General features: G+C 39.6%; 2 protein-coding genes across 2 annotated transcripts in view; one reads left to right on the forward strand and one right to left on the reverse strand.

Moving 5' to 3' along the window:
- The window catches only part of LRRIQ4 (leucine rich repeats and IQ motif containing 4), a 23770-nt gene extending 15951 nt beyond the window's left edge, over positions 1–7819 (reverse strand). Inside the window, exon 1 of the mRNA XM_032260892.1 lies at positions 6943–7819. The gene's annotated coding sequence lies outside the window, so the exon portion shown is untranslated. The remainder of the gene's footprint in view (positions 1–6942) is intronic.
- LRRC34 (leucine rich repeat containing 34) lies at positions 7767–27466 on the forward strand. Its single transcript, XM_032260907.1, is given in 12 exon segments — positions 7767–7803; positions 7806–7931; positions 11572–11689; positions 12557–12678; positions 12776–12840; positions 13326–13409; positions 15722–15850; positions 19953–20048; positions 24057–24211; positions 24584–24739; positions 25325–25451; positions 27102–27466. Coding segments are annotated over 12 exon segments (1404 nt in total). The 5' UTR covers positions 7767–7781; the 3' UTR covers positions 27306–27466.

Here is a 27466-nt window from a genome sequence, read left to right on the forward strand (position 1 = left end):
GGAGGGAGCATTTAGACCAGCCATAGCTGGAGGGGAATCATCCATGCCAGCAGGTGGAACCTGAGTTCTGGCTAGCCCCACCACTGTGGGATAAAGTGCTCTGGGGTTCTAAATACACTTGAAAGACAGTCTAGGTCACAAGGACTGCAATTCCTGGGCAAATCTTGATGCTGTGCTGGGCTCTGAGGAATTGCACTTGAGGTGCTAAATGGATTTTAAAAAACAAGACCCAATGATCAATCTGTGGCCTACAAGAAATACATTTCACCTATAAAGAGACACATATACTGAAAACAAAGGAATGGGAAAAGATACTCCATGCAAATGGAAAACCGAAAAGAGGAGGAATAGCTATACATACATCAGACAAAATAGATTTCAAGACAAAAACTATGAAAAGAGACAAAAACTTCATTATATAATGATAAAGAGGCTCATTCAGCAAGAGGATATAACAATTATAAATACATATGCACCCAACACTGGAGCACCTAGTTATACAAAGCAAATATTACTACAGTTAAAGAAAGAGATAGACCCCAGTACAATAACCGCTATTGATTTCAATACCTCACTTTCAGCATCCAACAGATCAAGACAGAACATCAACAGAGGCATTGGACTTAATCTGCACTATAGACCAAATGGACCTAGATATTTACAGAACATTTCATCCAACAGCTGCAGAATACACATTCTTTTCCTCAGCACATGGATCTTCTCAAGGGTAGACCATATGTTCAGTCACAAAACAAGTCTTAAAAATTTCAAAAACAGTGAAATCATATTAAGTATCTTCTGTGAATACAGTGGACTAAAACTAGAAAGCAATAACAGGAAATTTGGAAATCATACAAACATGTGGAAATTAAATAACATGCTCCTGAATGACCTGGGTCAATGAAAAAATTAAGAAAATTAAAAATTTCTTGAAACAAATTAAAATGGAAACACCACATACCAAAACCTGTGGGATACAGTGAAAGCAGAACTAAGAGAAATGTTTATAGCAATAAGTGCCTACATCAAAAAAGCAGGAAAACTTCAAATAAACAATATAATGATGCATCTTAAAGAACTAGAAAAGTAAGAGCAAATCAAACCTCAAAGTTAGTAGAAGGCCGGGAGTGCTGACTCATGCCTGTAATCCCAGCACTTTGGGAGGCTGAGGCAAGTGGATCACCTGAGTTCAGGAGTTCAAGATCAGCTTGGCCAACATGGTGAAACCCCGTCTCTACTAAAAATACAAAAATTAGCCAGGAGTGGTGGCTAATCCCAGCTACTCAGGAGGCAGAGGCAGGAGAATCGCTTGAACCCAGGAGGCAGAGGTTGTAGTGAGCCAAGATCATGCCACTGTACTCCAGCCTGGGTGACAGAGCAAACGTCTCAAAAAAAAAGAGAGAGAGAAAAAAAAGAAAAGAAAAAACAAATGTAGGCTGGGCGCAGTGGCTCATGTCTGTTAATTCCAGCACTTTGGGAGTCCAAGGCAGGTGGATCAACGAGGTCAGGAGTTTAAGACCAGCCTAGCCACCATGGTGAAATCTCATGTCTACTAAAAATACAAAAATTAGATGAGCACAGTGGTGTATGCCTGTAATCCAAGCTACTCAGGGATTGCTTGAACCCGGGAGGTGGAAGTTGCAGTGAACCAAAATAATGCAACTGCACCCCACCCCGGGGGAAAAAAGGGAAAAACAAAAAAAAAAAAAAAAAAAAAAAAGGTGAGGGGAGAAAGAGAAAAGAGAAAAAGTAGGATAAAAGAAATAAAAAATATAGCAGAAATAAATAAAATTAAAATAAAAAGAATGCAAAAAATTAACAAAATGAAATGAAAAGTTGGGTTTTTTAAAAAGATGAACAAAATCAACAAACTTCTGGCCAGATTAAAAAAAAGAGAGAAGATCCAATAAATAAAATCAGAGATGAAAAAGGAGACATTACAACTGATACAGCAGAAATTCAAAAGATCAAGTATATGATAATGCATTGGAAAACCTAGAAGAAATGAATAAATTCCTAGATATATACCATCTACCAAGATTGAACCATGAAGAAATCTGAAACCTCAATAGACCAATAACAAGTAATAAGATCAAAGTCATAATAAAAAGTCTCCTCATAAAGAAAAGCCTGGGACCTGATGGCTTCAATGCTGAATTTTATCAAATATTTAAAGAACTGATACGAATCCTACTCAAGCTATTCTGAAGAATAGAGGAGGAAAAACTACTTTCAAACTCATTCTATGAGGCCAGTATTACCCTGATGCCAAAACCAGACAAAGACACACCAAAAAGAGAAAACTGGAAATAAAGATGATGGCTGAATAGGAACAGCTCCAGTCTGCAGCTTCCAGCAAGATCAATGCAGAAGGCAGATGATTTCTGAATTTCCAACTGAGGTACCCGGTTCAGCTCACTGGGACTGATTAGTGGGTGTAGCCCATGGAGGGCAACCTGAAGCAGGGTAGGGCGTCGCCTTACCAGGGAAGCACAAGGGGTCGGGGAATGCCCTCTCCTAGCCAAGGGAAGCCAGTAGGGACTATACTGTGCACTCCGGCCCAGACACTGCACTTTTCTCACATTTTTCACAACCTGTAGACCAGGAGATTCCCTTCGGTGCCTACACTACCAGGGTCCTGGGTTTCAAGCACAAAACCTGGCGGCCAATTTGGGCAGACACCAAGCTAGCCACAGGAGCCTTTTTTCCATACCCCAGGCCACTGGGGCACCTGGAATGCCAGTGAGACAGAACCGATCACTCCCCTGGAAAGGGGGCTGAAGCCAGGGAGCCAAGTGGTCTGGCTCGGTGGTACCCACCCCCAGGGAACCCAGCAAGCTAAGAGCCTCTGGCCTGAAATTCTCACTGCTATCACAGAAGTCTGAGCTTGACCTGGGATGTTCAAGCGTGGTGTGGGGAGGGGTGTCCACCGTTGCTGAGGCTTGAGTGGGCGATTTTACTGTCACAGTGTAAACAAAGTGGCTGGGAAGTTCAAACTGGGCAGAGACCACTGCAGCTCAGCAAGGCCGATGAGGCCAGACTGCTTCTACTCTCTGGGCAGGGCATCTCTGAAAAAAAGGCATCAGCCCCAGTCAGAGACTTATAGATAAAACACCAAACTCCCTGGGACAGAGCACCTGGGGGAAGAGGCAGTTGTGGGTGCAGTTTCAGCAGACTTAAACAACCCTGCCCAACAGCTCTGAAGAGAGCAGTGGAACTTCCAGCAGTGTTTCAGTTCTGATAAGGGACAAACCACCTCCTCAGATGGGTCCCTGACCCCCCTGTATCCTGACTGGGAGACACCTCCCAGTGGAAAAGACACCTCATACAGGAGAGCTCTGGCTGGCATCTGGTGGGTGCCCCTCTGGGACAAAGCTTCCAGAGGAAGGAACAGGCAGCAATCTTTGCTGTTCTGTAGCCTCTGCTGGTGATACCCAGGCAAACAGGGTCTGGAGTGGACTTCCAGTAAACTCCAGCTGACCTGGCGCAAAGGGGCCTGACGGTTAGAAGGAATGGTATTAACATCAACAAAAAGAAAGTCCATTTAGAGACCTCATCTGAAGGTCACCAACTTCAAAGACCAAAGGTAGATAAATCCACAAAGATGGGAAGAAGCAATAAGGCTGAAAATTCCAAAAATTTTGGCAATCTATCTGACAAAGGGCTGATATCCAGAATAGAAAAAGAACTTAAACATATTTACAATAGAAAACCAAACAGCCCCATCAAAAAGTGGGTGAAGGATATGAACAGACATTTCTTAAAAGAAGACATTTATGTGGCCAACAAACAGATGAAAAAAAGCTTATCAACCCTGGTCATTAGAGAAATGCAAATCAAATCCACAATGAGATACTATCTCATGCCAGTTAGAATGGCGATCATGAAAAAGTCAGTAAACAACAGATGCTGGAGAGGATGTGGAAAAATAGGAATGCGTTTACACTGTTGGTGGGAGTGTAAATTAGTTCAACCATCGTGGAAGACAATGTGGTGATTCCTCAAGGATCTAGAACTAGAAATGCCATTTGATCCAGCAATCGTATTACTGGGTATATACCCAAAGGATTATAAATCATTCTATTACAAAGATACATGCACACGTATATTTATTGTGGCACTGTTCACAATAGCAAAGACTTGGAACCAACCCAAATGCCCATCAATGCTAGACTGGATAAAGAAAATGTGGCACATATACAGCATGGAATACTGTGCAGTGAGAAAACGATTTCATGTCCTTTGCAGGGACATAAATGAAGCTGGAAACCATCATTCTCAGCAAACTAACACAAGAACAGAACACATGAAAGCCAAACACTGAATGTTCTCATTTATAAGTGGGAGTTGAACAATGAGAACACATGGACACAGGGAGGGGAACATCACATACAAGGCCTGTCGGGGGGTGGGAGGTTACAGGAGGGACGGTGTTAGGAGAAATACCTAATATAGATAACAGGCTGATGGGTGCAGCAAACTGCCATGGCACATGTATACCTATGTAACAAACTTGCATGCTCTGCCCATGTACCTCAGAACTTAAAGTATAATTTAAAAAAAAAAAGCAGTGAGAAAACTATAGGGCATGTCCCTGATGAACCTTGATGCAAAAATCCTCAGCAAAATACTAGCGAACTGAATTAAACAAAACATTAAAAAAGTCATTCATCATGACCAAGTGGCATTCATCTCAGAATGCAAAGATAGTTCAACATATACAGATCAATCAACGTGATACATCCTATCAATCAACAGAATGAAGAACAAAAACCATATGATTTTAATTGATGCTGAAAAAGCATGTGATAAAATTCAACATCTCTTCATGATAAAAAACCCTCAACAAACTGGAAGTAGATGGAAGATACTTCAACACAATAAAAGCCATATATGACAGGTCCATAGATAGTATCATACTGAATGGGGAAAAACAGAAAGCCTTTTCCCTGAGATCTGGAACAACACAAGAATGCCCAATTTCACCACTGTTATTCAATGTAGTGCTGGAAGTCTTAGCTAGAGCAATTAGACAAGGGAAAAGATATAAAGGGCATCCAAATTGAAAAAGAAGTACTCGAATTATCCATGTTTGCAAATAATATGTTCTTGTATTTGGAAAATCCTAAATACTCCACCAAAATAAATTATTAGAAGGGGTAAACAAATTCAGTAAAGTTGCAGGATACAAAATGAACATACAAAAATCAATAGCATTTATATATTTGTTAACAGCGAACAATCAGAAAAAGTAAGAAAATAATCCCATTTATAGTAGACACAAATAAAATACCTAGGAATAAAAATCAACCAAAGAAGTGAAATATCTATACAATAAAAACTATAAAACATTAATGTAAGAAATTAAAGAGGACACACAAAAAAAGGAAAGATATTTTATGTTCCTGGATTAGAATTATAATTACTGTTATAATGTCCATTTTACCCAAAGGAATTTACAGATTATTGCAATTCCTATCAAAATACCAAAGACCGTCATCACAGAAATAGAAAAAATAATCCTAAAATTTGTATGGGACCACAAAACACCCAGAATAGCCAAAGTTATCTTGAGCAAAAAGAACAAAACTGGAGGAATCACATTACCTAAATTCAAATTATATTGCAGAGCTAAAGTAATCAAAACAGCATAGTACTGTCATAAAAGCAGATACATAGACCAATGGAACAGAATAGAGAAACCAGAAATAAATCCGTACATCTACAGTGAACTCGTTTTTGACAAAGGTACTAGTAACATACATTGGGGAAAAGATAGTTTCTTCGATAGTGGTGCTGGGAAAACTGGATATCCATATGCAGATGAAACTAGGCCCCTGCCTCTAGGCACATATAAAAATCAAATCAAAATGGATTAAAGGGCCGAACGCGGTGCTTCAGGCCTTTAATCCCAATCCCAGCACTTTGAGAGGCTGAGGCGGGTGGATCACTTGAGGTCAGGAGTTTGAGACCAGCCTGGCCAACAAGGTGAAACGTCTCTACTAAAAATACAGAAATTAGCTGGGAGTGATGGCAGGCTCCTGTAATCCCAGCTACTCGGGAGGGTGAGGCTGGAGAATTGCTTGAAGCCCGGAGGCGGCGTTTGCAGTGAGCCAAGATCCCGCCACTGCACTCCAGCCTGGACGACAGAGCTAGACTCTGTCTCAAAAAACCAACCAACCAACCAACCAGCCAGCCAACCAAACACTCCGAGACCCTAGCAGGCACAGAAACAAGCGGCTGGACGTCGAGAGGAACACCCCGGCAGATGAGCACACAGGTGGCTGGACGTTGAGCACGCATCATCTAATTGAGCTGATTAACACAAAACCCCTATAGACTGCAAAATAAAAGAGCACCCTGTGACACACGTCCATTGGGGCTTCAGGAGCTGTAAGCATTCATCCCCTAGACACTGCCATGGATTCGGAGCCCAAGTGCCCCACAACCTGCCCGTCTGCATGCTGCCCCTAGAGGTTTGAGCAGAGGGGCACCGAAGAAGCCAGCCACACCCCCACTGTTAACCTGTAGAAGGTGTCCAGGCTCTTGGCGTCTTGAACAAAGAATTGGACAAAACTCACAAACAAAGCAAGGAAGGAATGAAGGGATTTAGTGAAAATGAAAGTACACTCCACAGTGTGAGAGCAGGCCAAATTATAGGGACAAAAACGCCCCGTTACAGAATTTTTGGAAGTTTACAGACCCCCTAGAGGCTTCCATTGGTTACTTCCAGTATGCCCTATGCAAATGGGGAGGATGAAGTAAAGTTACAAAGTCATTTATGTGTATGCCCTATGGAGAGGATATTTCCTGTTATAGCCGAATTGTAAATAGGTTTTATGTTCCCTGCTCCAGATCCTGTTTTCCTCCCTCACCATCGCACGCCCTGTAAGGGGAAGAAGGAAACTTTTCCCATTTCACTATCAAGGAAATGAAACTTACCAGATCATCACATCTGGACAGCGAGACACCAGACCCCTCACCCATCATGATCGCCTAAGCGACCACCTGATAGCTGTTGACCAACTCCTCTTCCCTACCCCTCCCTAATTCCTGATTTCCTACATTTCTTTCTTACTGTGTAAATCCCTAATTCTAGTTGGTTGGGGGGATAGGTTTCAGACTGATCTCTCATCTCCTCTGCTGCAGCATCAGATTAAAGCCTTCTTCCCTGGTAATTCTCATTGTTTCAGTGATTGGCATTCTGTGCCAGGAGCAGCAGGATCTAGATGGAACCCCTGGGCTATGGGTAACACAGGTAGATCTGGCCCTGCCCGCTTCCCCGCTCTCTTTAACTGGCTACTTTCACGTACCTGCGCATGCCCAGAACGCACCAATCTTTTCTGCTCTCTGGCAGCCTCACTCGGACCTTCCGGACTTCACCTCTTTCAAGAAGCCCTCCCTGGGGGCCCCGCCCTTTGGGAGCACAACAACCTTTATGTTCCCAAAGCCCTACGTCCCTATCAGGTGCTGATGCTACCATCTGCTTCTGCGCTGGGCCCGCAGGCCGGGGCACACTTTGCAGGAGGAGGCTTTGTCATAATCTTCTTTGTCGCCCCAGTTCCTAGCTCAGCAGCGGAGCCCCTCAAACCTCGGGAACTCCTCCCTGCAGAGGAGCCTCGGGCTGCCTTTAACCGGGGCAGGGTGACGGAGGACCCCACAGCAGTCAGGCCTCAGGGCCCGGGCAGGCACAGCCGGCGGGACTCAGCGCCGGCGTGGCGCCGGGGCTCGTATCACCGCCTCACTGCTGCAGGCGGGCTGTAAGCGCGCGCGCGGTCGCCATGGTAGCGCAGGCGCCGCGGCCTGTGGTAAAAGGAGCATGGGGAGCCCCCGGGAGACCGCCAGTGCGCCGGCCAGTCCCTCTGCTCCGGCCCCGGCTCGGGCTTCCAATCAGGCTCGTTCTCCGGGCGCGGCCCTGGCGGGTCAGCGCGGTAAGAAGTAGGGAACCCGTCTGCGCGGCTTGGCCCAGACGAAACGCGTGAGGGGCGCGGGGGTCGCACGCCAGAGTCCTCTCAGCAGGCTGCCACCCAAGGCGACTCGGCGGGAGGGTGCCTCTGGGAACCCCAGCTGTGGCCAGAGGTTTGGGGCGCCCCGAAAAGAGGGCGGTAGAGGGGTCCCCAGCCGCCGCGAGGGGCCGCACTTTGCGCGACCGGTTGTGTGGATGAAGCTGTCCGTCGCTATGCTCTCAGGTCTCCGGGAGGGTGTGTCTGGGGGGGGGGGCTCTTCTCAGCCCCCTTTTTGTGAAAGGCCCACAGAGCAGGTCACAAGTGAACATGAGGGTCTTGATACCGTTCTGACTTTGCACCTCTCTACCACCTCAGTTTTAAATATTTCTGCTCCCATGAGGGATCGTTAGCAAGTTAAGCATACCCTGAAGGCCCACCCGCTACCCGCCATTTCCGTTTTGTATGCTTGTTTTAGGGTATGTTTGTGGATACGGAACTGTGTCCGGAGGCAGGCTTAATAATACGCGCTGCACCCAGGAGATGGGCAGTGTTAGGCTCTGCCTTTAGCATGAGAGGAAATTTAAGCTAGGATAAAAACTCGTTCAAATGCACACACTGCGGAATCTGGATAGGGCACCCACGCCTGACTCGTGCTCATCGCTTGGATTTCTCAGTGCTTGGCTAAGTATAGAAAAGCATGTTTTGGAGGGAACTGCCTCCCAAATAAGTCCTTTCTCTGGAAATTGCAAAACGTGCTGCCAGAGGCATGGATGAAAAAATGAAATTTGAGTTAGATTCTTGACATTTTCCTGCGTAGCTGGGTTATTTCCTAGTTTTTGCTTTGCAATTTAAAAACTATTTTCCTTCTAATATGAATACAGTATAGGAAATAAATTGGTGTCATGAAATCTTGCCATGAAAAATACATAGGTGAATTTTAAATCAAAGGAAGAGTAGCAGAAGCTTTTAAATACTGTAAATCTATGGCTAGCTAAATATTATCCCCATAACTTTGTTGAGCTGTATTTAGCTTGTAGTCGATTCCTTCATGCCTTCATGGAAATGAATTGTAGTCTGACACATTTCTGTGCCTTGGTCGTGTTTCGGGCAGCGCTGAATCTTAGAGAGTCTCAGGGCAATCGTTAATACCAAGGAAGAGGGTAGAGAAGAAGGAAGCCCAGTGGGAGCATAGCTCCAACTTCTATTTGTGATCTACTTGCTTTGTTTCCTGGGGAGGACGCTAAAGCAGCATTTTCTAAACTGCATTCCAAGTGAGACTTTTTTAGATGGCGTCTCGCTCTGTAGCCCAGGCTGGAGTGCAGTGGCACCATCTCCGTTCACTGCAACCTCCACCTCCCGCGTTCAAGCGATTCTTTCTCCTCAGCCTCCCAAGTAGCTGGGACTACAGGCACACGCCACCACACCAGCTAATTTTTGTATTTTTGGGTAGAGCTAGGGTTTCAACATGTTGGCCAGGCTGGTCTTGGACTCCTGGCCTCAAGTGATCTGCCCGCCTCGGCTTCCCAAAGAGTTGGAATTACAGGCTTGAGCCACCGCGCCCAGCTGGAAATGCAGCATTCTTATCCTCCCTATTTTCAAAGTTTAACAGTTTGAAGACAGTTAACATGTTTTAAATATCCTGAGTAGCACTGTATCTCTGTACGGTTTTGTTTATTTCAGCACCTTTCAAAATTACTTGATAATAAAAGGTGTTCCTATTCTATTTGGAACGCCTTTGATCATCCTGTAGAACGTGAATATTCCACAAAATACAGTTTAGGCAATATTGTGCTACAATATCATTTAAATACATGAAAACTTTCTAAAATAGGTGAAGTTTTTCATTATGTATATCTATCCACATGACAGAAATCATGCTGACACTTAAAATTTTCAGAGAACAGTGACATGGTAAAACTGTTTACAACATAATGTTAATTGAAAAAAACAGCAAATAAAATTATATCCAAAGATTTCAATTTTGTTTAAAAAATACGTAATATGCATATAAAAGAAAAACTATAGGAATTATGTATGCCTAGACCTCAATTGTGGTTGTTCTTTGGCAGTGGGATTGCAGATTAACATGTATTTTTTTTTTTTTTTTAATATTAGAAATCTCCGGCCAGTCACAGTGGCTCACCTGTAACCTCAGCACTTTGGGAGGCTGAGGCAGGCTGATCACTTGAGGTCAGAAGTTCAAGACCAGCCTGGCCAACATGGTGAAACCCCATCTTTATAGCCAGGTGTGGTGGTTCGTGCCTGTAGTCCCAGCTACTCGGGAGGTTGAGGCAGGAGAATTGCTTGAACCCGAGAGACAGGTTGCAGTTAGCCAAGATTGCACCCCTGCTCTCCAGCCTGGGCAGGGTGACAGAGTGAGACTCTATTAAAAAAAAAAAAAACAAAAACAAAGAATTTTCCAAATTGTTTGGAATAAGTATATTAATTTTAAAAAAGGTTATTAAAAACTAGAAGAAAATTTTGTTTGCCATCTGAAATATAATGCTCCTCATGTTAAATCTTGTTCTGCAGATGTGTTTAGCAAACTATTCTTCAGAGTGCAAAGGACACTCTCAGTAAATGACATTTCTGAGATGCAGAGACTTAGAAGAAAAGGCAGCTCCTAAAAAGCTAGGCTGGTTGAGCAATGAGATCTCTGTGCACAAATTTTAAAAAGACGTCCACAAAAGGTAGAAGTACAGAAAACAAAGACAGACAGTGACCTGTGCTTCTAAGAAAAGGAACAGCATAACTTCCACCCCAGAAGATGTAGGCCTTGCAGAAGATGCTTTTAAGGTATTATTGAAAAGAGTAAGGCCATAAGAAAAGCTGCATGTACAACAGAAAGGAGATCTCAACTCTTGCTTTATTTCTATCTTCTTAAGAACTTAGGGAAAAGTCGCCTTTACAAAGAGGAAATGGAAGACTTGGTAGGAGAAGAGCTTCTGTGAGCCAGGCCTCGATTTGGTATGAATAAGAACTGAGTTATACTCAAACTTGGGATGGTGTAGAGGGTATCCAAGAAGCCTGTGGGAGTCGGTGATTTTTCAGATCCCTTTTGAGTTAGGTTCTTGGATAAAATTGTTTTTATATGAAGCTACTTTAAGAAACCTTTTCCTCTGGTGGATGCTGAGATGCTGAGGTGGAAAAAATAAAAAGAAACAAAGTAACCTTGAGTCACTGCAATCCAATAGGACACAGTGGAAAGAGGTTTTGGAATCAGTTTGCTTCTGCACTCTGCCCTTACTAGCTGCATGGTTTTGGCTAAAATCTACAATTTCTTTAGAGGTCATTTTCCTCAGCTACCCAGCCTGGCACATAATGGAGCTTAGTTTTCCCTGTATGTCGCTTCCAAGTTAGGGTGCTCACTTGAGTCAGTGTCTGCCAAGCCTCATGGGTGTTTCCATGGCCCTAGTTCTCCAAACAGCATTTTAATTCTCTCTAGCATTCATTATTTTTATTTCTCTTCTCTTTTTCTATCCTTGTTTCCTTTTCTCTACCCCTACTGCACACACACATACAACTCATATCTTTGAAAGAAGTATAGTTTTTATGTTTTTTTTTTTTTTAAACAAAAAGCTTCTGGAATAATGTTTATGTGATGAAGGATGCATTTATTTTTCAAAATCTCCAGAATCTGGTCTTCAGGAACAGTATTCTAATCTGTGTATGGAAAAATCCCAGAAAATTAATCCTTTTATATTGCATATACTCCAAGAACTGGATGAAGAAATTAAAAAGGGGTAAGAAAGACAAATACTTGATTACATCAATAGTGTTTGCTTATATTCATGTGTATGAAAATCTTAAAATATTGAGTGATTTTATAGCCATTTGAAAATGCTTGGTAAAATGGACATATCTTTTGATTTAGGTAAGTAAGTAGATGAGCAACACTGTTAGTATGTCTTAAGGTGGTACAGCAGTTAGAAAAGAGCACTAGAGCAGGAGTATCCAAGCTTGGGCTCCAGACTGATCTTTAACTCCTGTGAGCTGGGTGAATCTTTTTTTGTGTGTGTGTGAGATGGAGTCTCGCTCTGTTGCCCAGGCTGGAGTACAGTGGTGTGATCTTGGCTCACTGCAACCTCCACCTCCTGGGTTCAAGCAATTATCCTGCCTCAGCCTCCAGAGTAGCTGGAATTATAGGCACCTGCCACCACACCCAGCTAATTTTTGTATTTTTATTAGACAAGGTTTCACCATGTTGGCCAGGCTGGTCTTGAACTCCTGATCTCAGGTGATTCACCCGCCTTGGCCTCCCGAAGTGCTGGGATTACAAGCATGAGCCTCTGCGCCTGGCCTGAGCTGGGTGAATCTAAGCAAATCATTGAAGTTTTCAATGTTGTTATCTATAAAGTGGGGATACTGTGTGTGTGTGAGAGAGAGAGAAATTATATGGTATCTTTTAAGCACTTTGCAGTCTGCAGAATAAGAAGTTTTAAGTTACCTGGTATAAATATATACTTAGAAGTCTACTTACTATATGCTTGCTTCCAGTAAATGTTATCTGTGATATGACTATTTACACATGAAGTAAACATATTTTTACTTCTTTACTGGGTTTCTATTTCAAAATCTTTTTTTTTTTTTTTTTTTTTGTATTTTAACAGACTAGAAGGAGGAATTACATTAAACATTGCTGGTAACAATCGCTTAGTGTCAGTAGAAAGAGTTACAAGTGAAGATTTTTGGATTCTTTCCAGAATTTTAAAGAATTGTCTGTATATTAATGGTATGTTTCCATAAGAATCAATACCTCCTGCTTTTCGTTGATCTGATTTTAAGCATTCTTTATAAGGAATGTCAGCTTCTATTCATCTGTGCTTCAGGTTTAGATGTTGGATATAACCTTTTAAGTGATGTTGGTGCATACTACGCTGCGAGACTGCTTCAGGTATTATTTTACTACAAAATGTCCTTAGTTCTGTTTACAGTGAAACCAGTTAGTCTGGTGACACACACACAAAATACTAGTTTTACCCAATGTGAAGGGTCCTGACTCTGTGCTGGAACACTTGAAATACACTGGAAACCCACTGTGGATTTGGTCTCAATGAAGCTGGTAGCTAGAGCTCCTGAGTTACCTTTAGCAAACTTGTACACCATGATTAAATATATAAACCATATCCACCTTTCAGACTGATCAAAACTAAATATGGTTTTTCCTTTCATTTACATTGTAATTATATTTTGTTTACATGAGAATGATTTTTTTTCCCCTTAATGGTAGTTGTTTTTGCTAGGATACAGTTTTTCTTGGTTATAAAGATTTTCTTTTGAAGTAAATACTTTATATACTGTATGTGTGTATGTATAGACATGTATGTAAAATTAACCAATTTCCAATAATAATGTGTAATAGCTTCTTTTCTCTTATAGAAACAACTTTATCTCACTTACTTAAACCTCATGTTTAATGATATTGGGCCTGAAGGTGGAGAACTGATTGCTAAAGCACTACATGTAAGCATTTATATACTTCAAACTAATGTTTTATTTGGAAATTTCAACTTCTGATAGCATGGAACCAAAACAGTACAATGTTGAAGTGAACTTACTTTAATATTATAGGAATATATATTTTTATTATACTTTATTAAAGTGTATACATTACATGAACATTTTTGAAGTCATCGTTTTACTAAGATTTCATTCACATACGTAAAATTTACCCTTTGAAAGTCTCCAGTTCAGTGGTTTTTTTAAGTATTAATATATTCACAGAGCTGTGCAAGAATCACTACTATCTCTGTTTTTAGAACATTTTTATCACCCCAAAAAGAAAAGCCCTAAACTCATTAGCAATCCCTCTCCATCTTTTCTACCCCCTACTCACCAGCCCCTGGCAGTCATAACCTACTTCATCTGTCTATATAGTTGCCTCTTGTGAACATTTCATTTATACAGAATCATACAATATATGGCCTGTTGTGATTGGCTTAATGTTTTTAAAAGATTTATGTTTTTAAAAGAGTTTTACAGTTTTCGCTCTTTCATTTAATTCTTTGATCCATTTTAATTTGTGAATATGGTATGATTCCCAATTTTATTCTTTTGCATGTGTATATCCACTTGTCCTAACACCATTTGTTAAAAGACTATCTTTCTCCCATTTAACTGTCTTGACAGCTTTGTCCAAAAATCAGTTGATCATAAATATGGGAGTTTATTTCTGTACTCTCAATTCTGTTCTTTTAATCTATATGTCTATGCTTATACCACTACCACACTATCTTGATTACTATAGCTTTGTGGTAGGTTTTGAAATCAAGAAGTCTGTCCTTGTTCTTTTTTCAGGATTGTGTTGGCTCTTCTGTGTCCCTTGCATTCCATATGAATTTTAGGTCAGTTAATCAATTTCTGCAAGAAAAGCAGCTGGGATTTATTTGATTTTGAGACAGAGTTTCATTCTTGTTGCCCAGGCTGGAGTGCAATGGCACAGTCTCTGCTCACCACAACCTCTGCTTCCTGTGTTCAAGTGATTTTCCTGCCTCAGCCTCCCCAGTAGCTGGGATTACAGGAATGTGCTACCATGCCTGGCTAATTTTGTATTTTTAGTAGAGATGGGGTTTCTTCACCTTGGTCAGGGTGGTTTTGAACTCTGAACCTCAGGTGATCCGCCCACCTTGGCCTCCCAAAGTGCTGAGGTTACAGGTGTGAGCCGCCGTGCCTGGAAAGCAGCTGGGATTTTAATAGGAATTAACAGTAAATCTGTAGATCACCTTGAGGAGTATTGCCATCTTAAGTTTTCCAAGCCTTGAACATGAGATGTTTAATTATTTAAGGCCTTTCATTTCTTTCCGCAATGCTCTGTAGTTTTCAGTGTGCAAGTCTTACACTTGTTAAATTTGTTCCGTTTTATTTTTTTGATGCTATTGTAAGTGGAATTGTTGTTCTTAATTTCAAGTTGTTCATTATAAGCATATGGAAGTACAGCTTATTTTTGCATATTTATCTGTCTTGCTATGTTGCTGGACTCATGTATTACTTCTAACAGATATTTTTGGTGGAATCCTTAGAATTTTCCCTAAGCAAGATGTGTCACCTACAGTTTTACTTCATTTCCAATTTGTATGGTTTTTCTTTTTGTTTTTCTTGGCTAATTGCCCTGGCTAGAACCTCCAGCACAATGTTAAATAGAAGTGGTGAGAGGACATCCTTTTCTCCTGATCACAGAGGGGTTTGAATTTAGACATAATTATTTACACTATTATATGTCCTAATATTTACTCATTAGGATGATGAAATGTCTGTAATTTCCTTTGTGAAATATTCATCAAATTACATTACTTTAAAAGTGATATAGGAGGAATGGGGAGTGACTGGTTAATGGTATAGGACCGGCTTCGGGGATGATGCAGATGTTTTGAAACTAGCTACAGGTGATGACTGCACAATGTTGTGAATATACTAAATGCTACTGAATTGTATACTTAAAAATGGTCAGTTTTGTTATGTGAATTTCACCTCAATTTTAAAAGTGAAGTGCTATTATTTTCTTAAGATAAATTTATAGATTTTTCCAGTGAAATGAAAGTTTGTTGAAATATGCTTTATTTACTGGTTATTGTGTGGGCATGTTTCTTGGGCATTCTTTCACTAAAATATTAAACTAGATTTTTATCTATTATGGGAGATTCAATGTTATCTTTAAGGAATATGTCCTGTTCTATCTCCACGAAAATTGGAGTCTGCAAATAGCAATGCAGTCTCCTAATTCATTTAATTTACAGAATTTTGTGGATTAAAAATTAAATGTTTTTTTTCCTTTTCAGAAGAATCAGACTCTGAAATACCTAAGAATGACTGGAAACAAAATTGAAAATACAGGTGGAATGTTTTTTGCTGCAATGCTGCAAATTAATTCATCCTTAGAGAAATTAGATCTGGGTGACTGTGATCTTGTGAGTAAACTGGTTATGAGAAAATTAACCAGATAGTGGGTCTTAGAGACCAGTGAAATGAGAGTCTTGTGAATGATTAATTTTGTCTGTTATGTCTAATATCAGAGAAAAGACTATTTACTATAGTCCAATTTTATTAATTGTACTATTAGACATAACTGTACTATTAGACATAATAGTACAATATAGTCTGATTTTATCGTTATAAATTATATAATTATTGTCTAATTTAAATTAAATTATTAATTGTACTATGTCTACTTTAAAAAATTAAATGTTTTAAATTTTAAAAATTTAAAAAATTAGACATAATAGCATAATTAATAAAATCGGACTATAGTAAATAATAACACAGAAAAGTTTAGGAATATTTTTATTCCTAAACTTCCATCTATATAGGTCATCTTAAACTGTATGAAATTTTTAGAAAAAGATCATGTTCACTTTAATTAAACAAATATTACTTTATTCATACTTTTTTTTTTTTTTTTTTACTTTTGAAAAACCTTTTTAGTCTGGGTGCAGTGGCTCCCGCCTGTAATCCCAGCACTTTGGGAGGCCCAGGCAAGCGGATCACCTGAGGTCAGAAGTTTGAGACCAGCCTGGCCAACATGGTGAAACCCCATCTCTACTAAAAATACAAAAATTAGCCAGGCTTGGTGGCAGGAGCCTGTCATCTCAGTTGCTCAGGAGGCTGAGGCAGGAGAATTGCTTGAACTGGGAGGTGGAGGCTGCAGCGAGCTGAGATCATGCCACTTCACTCCAGCCTGGGCGACAGAGACTCTGCCTCAAAACAAAAGTACTTTTTAGTAGTTATTTATATTGTAGCATAAAAACTTAAAATGATGATGCTAAAAGCTGCTCTGAAGCTGGGTAACATGACATGTACCTGTAGTCCCAGCTATTTAGGAGGCTGAGGTAGGAGAATCTCTTGAGCCCAGGAGTTTGAGGTTACAATGCACTATGATCATGCCTGTGAACAGCCAGTGTACTCCAGCATGGGCAACATGGTAAGACTCTGTGTCTAAAAATTATAAAAAAAAGATGAAAGTTGCTTTGAGCCTTCACCTGGCCTGCTAACGAGAAATTTGTGCTTTTTGCGTGTCTTCAAATTCCAGGCTTCACTTTCTCTGACGTGCTTTCAAATCTTCAGGCCTACTCTTGGGAACCTGTTGTATAGCCTCAGATTAATGCATAATTAAAGTGACATGAAAATAAGATGGGCCAGGAAGCTCTCTGAGGTAATAGATTCTGAAGATCTGAAGGATTAACTTTTTTTTTGAGTCTCACTCTTGTCGCCCAGGCTGGAGTGCAGTGGTACAATCTCAGCTCACTGCAACCTCCGCCTCCTGGATTCATTCTCTTCCCTCAGCCTCCCGAGTAGCTGTAATTACAGGTGCCTGCCACGACACCCGGCTATTTTTATTTATTTATTTATTTATTTATTTTGTATTTTTGGTAGAGACGGGGTTTCATGAGGTTGGCTAGGCTGGTCTAGAACATTTGACCTCAGGTGATCCACCTGCCTTGGCCTCCTGAAGTGCTGGGATTACAGGCATGAGCCACTGTGCCCGTGCCAGGCCAGGGTTAACTTTTTTTTTTTTTTGAGATGGAGTCTCCCACTGTCACCTGGGCTACAGTGCAATGGCACAATCTAATTTGGCTCACTGCAACCTCCACCTCCTGGGTTCAAGCAATTCTCCTGCCTCAGCCTCCTGAGTAGCTGAGACTACAGGCGTGCACCACCACGCCCAGCTAATTTTTGTATCTTTAGTAGAGACAGGGTTTCACCATGTCTTGATGATGGTCTTGAGCTCTTGACCTCGTGATCAGCCCACCTCAGCTTCCCAAAGTGCTGGGATTATAGGCATGAGCCACTGTGCCCGTCCCAGTTAACTTTTTTAAGGTGGTAGACGCAGCCAGTGTGGTTCAGGGAAGCCATTAATTTGGTATTGATCGTCTCCACCTACTAGTCACTGTGCTAAATACTAAGGATACAATAGTGAATCATATGGCCTCCGCCCATATGAAACTTACATTTTAGTTGGGAAAACACCAATAAAGAAATAGACGAAAGTGGTACAAAGATGATTCAGTACTCTGATAATGGGGAGAAGTAATTCTGCTACAGATGGCTGCCTAAGACTTGAGGAGGTAATATTTACAAATTATGAAGGACTAGTAAAAACTGTCATGAAGAATGTCCATGTCACAACCTTCCAGGCAGAGCATCCAGCATGCACAGACATTAAGACAGTGCTTCCCTTATGCAGCCATTTATTTGGAAAAAAAAAAAAAAAGAAGATAGTGCTTTGCTAAGTGTGGCATGGGTGGCATTCCTGGTGCAGAGTGAGGTAATTTTCATACTCATATGTTTATTTTTACAGATGCTGTTTATTTCAAGGGATTACGATTTTCCAGTTAGCTGTGATACAGTCTTATTTTAAAATAAACATAAGTGAAAAAGTGAGTTGATTTAATGGGAAAGTATTAAGTAAACAGTGTCAAGTAAGTTTGGGCATGGTGGCTCGTGCCTGTAATCCCAGCACTTTGGGAGGCTAAGGCAGGCACACTGCCTGAGCCCAGGAGTTTGAGACCAGCCTTGGCAACATGGGAAAACCCCATCTCTACAAAAAGTAAAAAAATTAGCCAAGCATAGTGGTGCATGCCAGCTTCTAGGGAGGCTGAGGTGGGAGGATCACTTGAGCCCAGCAGGTCAAGGCTGCAATAAGCCCTGAGTGTGCCACCACACTCCAGCCTGGGTGACAGAGTGAGACCCGATCTCAAAAAAATAAATAAAAACAAATACAGTGTTAAGTAAATATTTTGCATACTCAGATTTGGCAAAAATCACGAGGGTGGTGTATGAATAATGAAATAGCAAGTCTGACAATATTTAAGATCTGAGAAGTCAGAATGGCTAAGCAGACCAAGTTAAGAGTGCCTCAAAGTCAAGGTGGAGAGGGTTATGGGGACCAGATAAGGCAAAGCTGTGTAGGGTGTGGGTCATGGGTAAGGGGAAGAAGTGGGTGTTGTATTATAAAAGCAAATCATAGGCCGGGTGCGGTGGCTCAAGCCTGTAATCCCAGCACTGTGGGAGGCCAAGGCGGGTGGATCACGAGGTCAAGAGATCGAGACCATCCTGGTCAACATGGTGAAACCCCGTCTCTACTAAAAATACAAAAAATTAGCTGGGCATGGTGGCACGTGCCTGTAATCCCAGCTACTCAGGAGGCTGGGGCAGAATTGCCTGAACCCGGGAGGTGGAGGTTGCAGTGAGCCGAGATCGCGCCATTGCACTCCAGCCTGGGTAACAAGAGCGAAACTCCGTCTCAAAAAAAAAAAAGCAAATCATGGAAATCATGCAAAGGCGCTAAGGGGTAACAATCTGATTGGTGGTTTTACATCACTGGTTTCTCTATGGAGAATTAAAGGGTGGCAAGAGGAAGCCATCTGACTAGTTACTTACTTTAGTAGTCCAGGTGAGAGGTGAGGAGGACTTGGCCTGGGGTGGTGGCCACAGAGATGGACAGGAACAGAGTAATTTGAGACATCTTTTGGAGGCAGCAGAATCTGTAAGACTTACTGATCAACTGGGAAGGTAAGAGGAATGGCAGAGTGAGAGGAAGCCCATGGTTTCCAGCACAATAGCTGGGTGTGTATGGTAGTGTCCATCACGGATGTGGGGGAGGACTAAGCCCTTCCAGTCAGATAGAGCAAGGGAGGCCTATGGGATCTGTGAAAAATGTGATTAGTAACCTCTTCTCACCACACACACTTAAGGTACTAGTATCAATATAAAAGAATGTTTGCACAAAGTTATGTGTTGCGTAAGTAGTATGAGCTCTGGCTGGGATCCATATAGAAGCTTAAGGGCGTAGGAATAAACCTAGAGGCAAACACCCAGGAAATGGATACTGAAACGTTAAGAAACTCCAGTAACAGTTCATTTTTGAATTTGATCAACCTATAATTCAAAGTTCAAGGAATGCTTAAATTTTAAAAACAATTATGAAAATGCAGATAACTGATCTTGAAATATTTATGTAGAGAGACTGTTATATACTTTGTCAGCTTCCTTAACAAATTTACCTGTTTTTAGGGGATGCAAAGTGTGATAGCAATTGCTACAGTACTAACTCGAAACCAAGCAATTAAGGCAATAAACCTAAACCGACCTATCCTGTATGGTGAACAGGTATGTATTCAAAGTGATGGTAGTTAATATAACATGAATAAAACTAAGGTACTACTACAAGTTTACGTCAAGGTACATTGTATTTTTAGAGATGTACTTACTATATCTTTATAAACTACTATTTATAAAAATGTTTAAAGGGAAATTATATCCATCCTTGGTAAGACTTTTATAACTAAATATGCTTTTAGATATTGCTTATTTAAGCAGCAAACACGTCATCTTTTCTCTTGAAACTCAAGTTCTGAGTAAACCCTGAGCGTCAAAATAATTAAGATGAAAGCATAAATAGTGAAGGTTTTAAAAGCCAGACTATAAGAGCCCAGTGTGAACTGTTCTATTGTTTGTTACATTGGTATGGCTGAGCCATTATGCTTTTGAAATCATGAGTAATAAAAGGCAAATGTATGTGAAAAGCAGTCTGGAATGTCTGGACTTCACCCTATCTATAGGTAAGCTGCTAGCTGGAGACAGAAAGATGAGTAAAAACATGGTTCCTACTTTCAAGACTTCAAGCTCCTTAATATCCTTCTGGGTGGCTTTCTTCTCCTATCACTTGTAAATAGCTAGGAAATAAGAACTCTCTTTGTTATTGTATAAACAAAAACATATCTGTTAGGAAAAGTAAATGGTCAAAGCACTTTATAAAGTTCAGTGTTTAAAATTCCATGTTTGGCTGGGGATGGTGGCTCATGCCTGTAATCCCAGCACTTTGGGAGGCCAAGGTGGGCAGATCACCTGAGGTCAAGAGTTTGAGACCAGCCTGGCCAACATGGCAAAACCCCCTCTCTACTAAAAATATAAAAATTAGCTGGCATGGTGGCAGGCGCCTGTAATCCCAGCTACTCTGGTGGCTGAGGCACAAAAATCGCTTGAACCGAGGAAGCAGAGGTTGCAGTGAGCCAAGATCACACCACTGCACTCCAGCCTGGGTGACAGAGTGAGACTTCATCTCCATCTCAATAAATAAATAAGTAAAATTCAATGTTTTAACTTTGAACTTTTTTTTTGAGATGAGGTCTCTCACTCTTACCCAGGCTGGAGTGCAGTGGCATAATCTTGGCTCACGGCAGCCTCTGCCTCCTAGTGAGCCTCAAGTGATCCTCCCACCTCAGCCTCCTGAGTAGCTGGGACCACAGGTATGCACCACAATGCCCAGGTAATTTTTTTGTATTTTTGGCAGAGACAGGGTTTTGTCATGTTGCCCAGGCTGGTCTTGAACTCCTGAGCTCAAGTTAACTGCCTGCCTTGATCTCCCAAAGTGCTAGGATTACAGGCATGAGCTATCATGCCCAACCAAACTTTGAATTTTTTAAATGACGAAAGCACTTTAGATAATTTAAAAGTATCCACCTCACTGTTCCTCCTTAGCATGAATAACTGAGAATTAACAGTATTTTATAAGTAGTATTCTCATATACAGAAGTGTATTTTGCATTCTTTCCTACATAGATCTCTCCCTTTATCTCTGCACTTTTTGGTACCAGAATTTTTGTGGTTTTACATCATGTTGTTTCATGTACATAAATCCAATCTGTTCAACAAGATCCTCAGAATCTTCAAATAGATTCCTTTTTAAAAAATACTTAACAGACTAGCAAAATACAGCTCAAAGTACCCATGCAGTAAATTGCTTCACTTATGATTCATTCATGAATACAACCTTAAGCCAGACACAATGCTAGTGGTATTAAAGTCAAATAAATTACATAGCACTTGTCTTCAATGAGTTTTCTGTCTAGGTGGAGGGAGCTCAACAAGTCTGGAGAGTGAAATGCTCAGGGTGCCATGGGGACATAAGGAGGGTAATTGAAATCAAAGGGGAGGTTTAGTGTGGTAGGGAGGTTCTCAGATTGAGGACATGACAGATTTGAAGGCTAAATAAAAAATTTCTGATTTTATCTCTGTGGGAATATATTTACATACAGATCACATCATAAGCATGATCTCTTTTTAAAATATGTTGAGTAGTGTCATTCCTAAATCCACCTGAGGATGCTTATTATTAAAAGCACCCTTGTTGCTCTCAGCCTGGCGCTTCTGACAGCCAGCTAGGCTCTAGCCTGTTTTGTTCTCCAGGACAGCCACTACCTTCTCTATCCCCAAGGGTACTATTCTGCTCTTCAATAGTTGCGGAGTAGGATTCTCTTGTGCTTTCCTACTTTGCTGTTCCAATACAAACCTGCAAATCTATTCCATTTAAGGGTATTACTGTTTTGGCTGGGTGCTGTGGCTCATGCCTGTAATCCCAGCACTTTGGGAGGCTTGAGGCGGGTGGATCACCTGTTGGGAGTTCGAGACCAGCCTGACCAACATGGTGAAACCCTGTCTCTACTAAAAATACAGAAATTAGACGGGAGTGGTGGCAGGAACCTGTAATCCCAGCTACTCAGGAGGCTGAGGCAGGAGAATTGCTTGAACCCTGGGGGCGGAGGTTGCAGTGAGTCGAGATTACGCCATTGCACTCCAGCCTGGGCAACAAGAGCGAAACTGTCTTGTCTCAAAAAAAAAAAAAAAAAAAGGTGGGGGGTATTACTGTTTTATTACCATGGAGGAATGGGATAACAAACAGCTGTTAAGATATAGGACTTCACCTTTAATGCTCATGGGCATTATCTGTGGAGCTTGAAAAATACTGATTCCAGGTTCCACTCTAGACAAATCAAGTCACAAACTCAGTGAATGGGACTAAAACCCTTTACTATTTCTGACATAATTCCTCCTTTAGTTAGGATAGTCCAGCTTTCAAGCTTTGCAGCCTAAAACTGCAAACAAGACCCAAACACAAAAACATACTGGGTTTGTCCTCTGAGCCTGGCAATACGCAGAGCAATAGTGGAACCCCCACTAAGTGGTTGGTTTGCATTTTTAAAGATCCTGTCCTACATAGCATTCCTTTGGTTATATCTTTTCAGTGTCAAAGCAATTTCAGCAAATACAGAATTATAGAATATTGAACAATAATAAATGCTTTGTAGTCAGTTTATGGAAGACTTATTTTGTTCTAGATACTTTTTGTTAACTTATATGTGTGAGGGAAGCATAATTTCAACTACTTTACTAAAATAGAAACTGAGACTCAGCAAGATGAAAATATTTGCCCAAAGCCATATAGCCAGTAAAATGTAAAGCTGGTATCTGACAGATTTAATTTTTATAAAGCTCGTGTACTTTCTGCTATTGCTACGTGGTTTCATTTAAAGTTTTTTTCAAAGTAGTTTTATATATAGCAAGAACATATATATAGTTAGCTATGTTATCAGCATTTCCAGTGACTAAAAAACTTATTACATTATACAGCAATCATGCAAGAGCACTTCTTATCACAAAATACTTTGGGCCATTCATTTGAAAATATGCTCTGATTTTGTTAAAAACTTAAAATGCCTGGTATTCAAATCTTCATTGATGCTACATATCTTTTGCCTAGAAGTGGCTAGATTATGGAACTTTAAAAAATAGTCTTCTGATGATCAGAAAACAAGAGTAAAACCTCTTAGGAATTTGAGATGATTATAAAAGGGAAGAATCGGATATATCACAGGGTTAATGAGTGTGATAAAACTTAATATATAAAACCAAGATTGAGAAATGTCTTTGTATTTTGTCTGAAAACCATCAAGAGTAGAGATCAAGAACTAAGTTCAAGAACATATGGAAGGTACAAAAAATGTTTAGAGACTCGAAAGATGGATTACATGCTCTATACATGATGGGACCAATTGTTTTTTTTTTCTTTTGAAATGACTATTTAAAAAAAAAAAAAAACCAAATTAACAAGCCTCTTTTACATCACTTAGTCACTATATTTTACAAGTGCCAGATACTATTTCTGAGAAGGTAGAAGATATCATTTGTGGCAAAGATATTTTTAAAATAGACCAAACAAATTCAGTTTTAACCAATATAACCTTTTTAAAAAGCTAATTTAAATAACAGCATATGTTTGAAATAAACATGTACTACTTCAAAATTATATTTTAGAAATAAGACTTTATCCATTTTTAGGAGGAGTCCACAGTCCATGTAGGCTGCATGTTAAAAGAAAATCACTGTCTTGTTGCACTACACATGTGTAAGCATGATATGAAAAACAGTGGTATACAACAGTTATGTGATGCACTGTATCTGAACAGTAGTCTGCGCTACCTTGATGTCAGCTGGTAAGTGATAATTTACACATTAATAATTCAAAGTTAAATCATGGGACTAATTTATATAAATATTCATAGTACTTGGGATACTCTGTTAGACATTATTTCCAATGATTAGAAACTGCAACCATTTGTCAACCTTTTGTCCTAGGCCTTAATATTTATTTACGTTATACTGTTATCTTTTTGTAACATGAAGAGCAATTTAGTTGTGTAAACAAGAATGAAAGCAGCATTTTATGGTGAATTTTCATTAACTTGCTTGGAAATCAAGTGACTAAAATAAACCTTTACTAAAAAAGTGCTGTTTAAGTTTTCAAGCATCTTATCATATGAATAAAAACACTCTATTTTCAAATATAACTATTTTTTCTTTCCCAGCAATAAAATAACTCATGATGGAATGGTGTATGTGGCTGATGTACTGAAAAGCAACACTACCCTGGAAGTAATAGATCTTTCCTTTAACAGAATAGAAGATGCAGGTGCCAACTATCTCAGTGAAGCTCTTACTTCACACAACAGGAATCTTAAAGCGTTAGTATGGTTTTATATTTAATCAAAATAACAAAGAGCAAATTCTTAAATTCTAACCTCAAACCTTTAAGATTATCATGAAATATGAAAACTGAGCTTCTAAACTGACATAGTATTAAGTTACAGTAAACATTTCAATTTTTCAAACGTAATGTTTTTTACAATTAGACTGATTCTATTAACAATTCCTTCAAATTAATGAGAAAATTTGTATTGCTTATGTTATTTATCCTCAATTCTAATAGAAAAATCAGAAGCATTCAATATGATCAGACTTTTAAAAATAAGAATGAACTAAAGAATAAAATACTTGGATGGATTTATGCAGAAAAATATATCTGGTGTCCACCCAAACACTTACGTAATAATATAAAACAAAAGACTTTCAAAATATAGTTACCTCTACCAGGTACCTTAAGGATCTAATTAGAAAACTAAGTTTCTTGGATTTTAGGAATTAAATGGTCAGTATTTTTACCACTACATTAAAATATACTGAAGAATAATGCTAAGACTACACAAGAAAATGTAATAAATACTGTTGCTAATTTTTGCATTCTTTCTTTGTGGAACTATTGGTTTCAGGTTGTCAGTAGTCAGCAACAACATAAAGGGAGAAGGACTTGTTGCACTTTCACAATCAATGAAAACAAATCTCACATTCTCTCATATCTACATTTGGGGAAACAAATTTGATGAGGCAACGTGTGTAGTAAGTTTTAAGTTTTTTCCTTCACTGAAGGCTTTTTCTGGGTTATCTCTCTTAACATCAGATAGTATTTACAGGTGCCTGAGAAATGGTTACACAGTGAGACACTGCAGTTTTGATAGTTAACATAAGTCCTAAAAATTAGCTACTAGAGAGTTTGGTGGTTGACATATCAAAAGATATCAAATACCATATATTAGTATTACACATCACTGAATGACATAGTTCTAATTCCTCTAAGGTTAAAAAAAATCATAATTACTGATTTGATGTAGCAAAATTTCTGATCTGCTCCCTAACAATTATACCAAAATATGGAACTGGAGAGATATAGTACAAGCTATCAAAATATGTGGCATATTGCTCACATAAATACAGATAGCCTTTGATAGTATTTTCAAAACAGAAATCATGGTAACAATTTGGAAAGAATAAGGGAAAAAGTAGATGTTAAAATTCTCAAAATTTGCAAAAGGACTAACCAAAATTCCACCACTAAAATGAGTAATAAAACATACAGTATTGTCACATCCCTCCCCAAAAAAAACCAACCCTTACTTAATTTTAGAAAAACATCCATAATCCTTTAGATTCTACACACCAGAGCTGAATAAGTTGAGTTTGGAACTGGAACTAATGATGAATGACAAGCTAAAGCAGAAAGCAAATTTGACTTTTAAATATTTTAATGTCTAAATTTCCACCTTTCTCTATAATGACAGCCTTACTGACAGTTCAACATGTTTGTGTGACACTGTTACATAGATACTAAGGATTATGGCTCATGCCTCTAATCCCAGCACTTTGGGAGGCCGAGGTGGGCAGATTACGAAGTCAAGAGACAAAGACCATCCTGGCCAACATGATGAAACCTCATCTACTAAAAATACAAAAATTAGCTGGATGTGGTGGTGTGCACCTGCAATCCCAGCTACTCGGGAGGCTGAGGCAGGAGAATTACTTGAACCCGGGAGGCAGAGGTTGTGGTGAGCCATTGAACTCCAGCTTGGGTGACAAGAGTGAGACTCTCTCTCAAAAAAACAAAAAACAAAACAAACAAATAAAAAAATGTGTAAAGAAAATTCTACAATGAAGAAATAATTAATAGGCTAGCATCTAATACTATGGAATTGTCTCTCTTAGCCTAAATCTGCAGATTAGATTCAGGGGGATCATGAACTCTATATAATTGTATGTCCAAATCTGGGATTCCCTTTATTTTTCTAAGGAATGGGTAACCAGCTATCAGCAGATTTTTGGGAAGGTATACAATAGCTGTCCTACCCAGCCCCCTACCTATTCCAATTTAAGAACATATGAGGGACTTGAAAATTTTGACCATAGGAGCTTTGGTCCACAAAACTGGCAGTACAGAAAATTAACTCTAGGAATACAAAATGACAGAAACATGTCTAATACATTAAAACTTAGAAATAAGTTTTGCAACATTATAATTTCATTGTGTGTAATTAAATGAATAAAAATCTACCTACAATACCTGGAAAATATTAAAATTCAGCAATGTAATTCAGAATATTTTGTTTTAAACTACAAATTAGCATGGCTAATTTAAATATTTAAATTTCTTTTAGGACTGTAAATTGAATACATTTTTTCTCAATGATATAGTTTTTCTTTTCTTAAAAATCCTAGGCATATTCACATTTAATTCAAATGGGTCGTCTAAAACCAGACAATACAGATGTGGAGCCATTTGTGGTAGATGGACACGTATATCTTGCAGAAGTCTCCAATGGCCTTAAGAAGCATTATTATTGGACATCAACTTATGGAGAATCTTATGACCACTCATCTAATGCAGGTTATGCTCTTGTTCCAGTAGGTCAACAGCCATGATAAAGAAGCTCTAAAATAATTTTCATACATTTGTCTTATTACTTTCACAGAGATTAATATTCTATAGCCTATTTGTTTTCTTTCATAAATTAAAACAAGTTACTTTTCTCAAATGTGTAAAAGATAATGGCTGTATTAAATTTTGTATAGCTGTGCACTAT

This window comes from Sapajus apella, unplaced genomic scaffold (genome assembly GCF_009761245.1).
Source record: "Sapajus apella isolate SASKATOON/1434 unplaced genomic scaffold, GSC_monkey_1.0 scaffold4, whole genome shotgun sequence".
In the NCBI taxonomy this organism is placed as follows: Eukaryota; Metazoa; Chordata; class Mammalia; order Primates; family Cebidae; genus Sapajus; species Sapajus apella.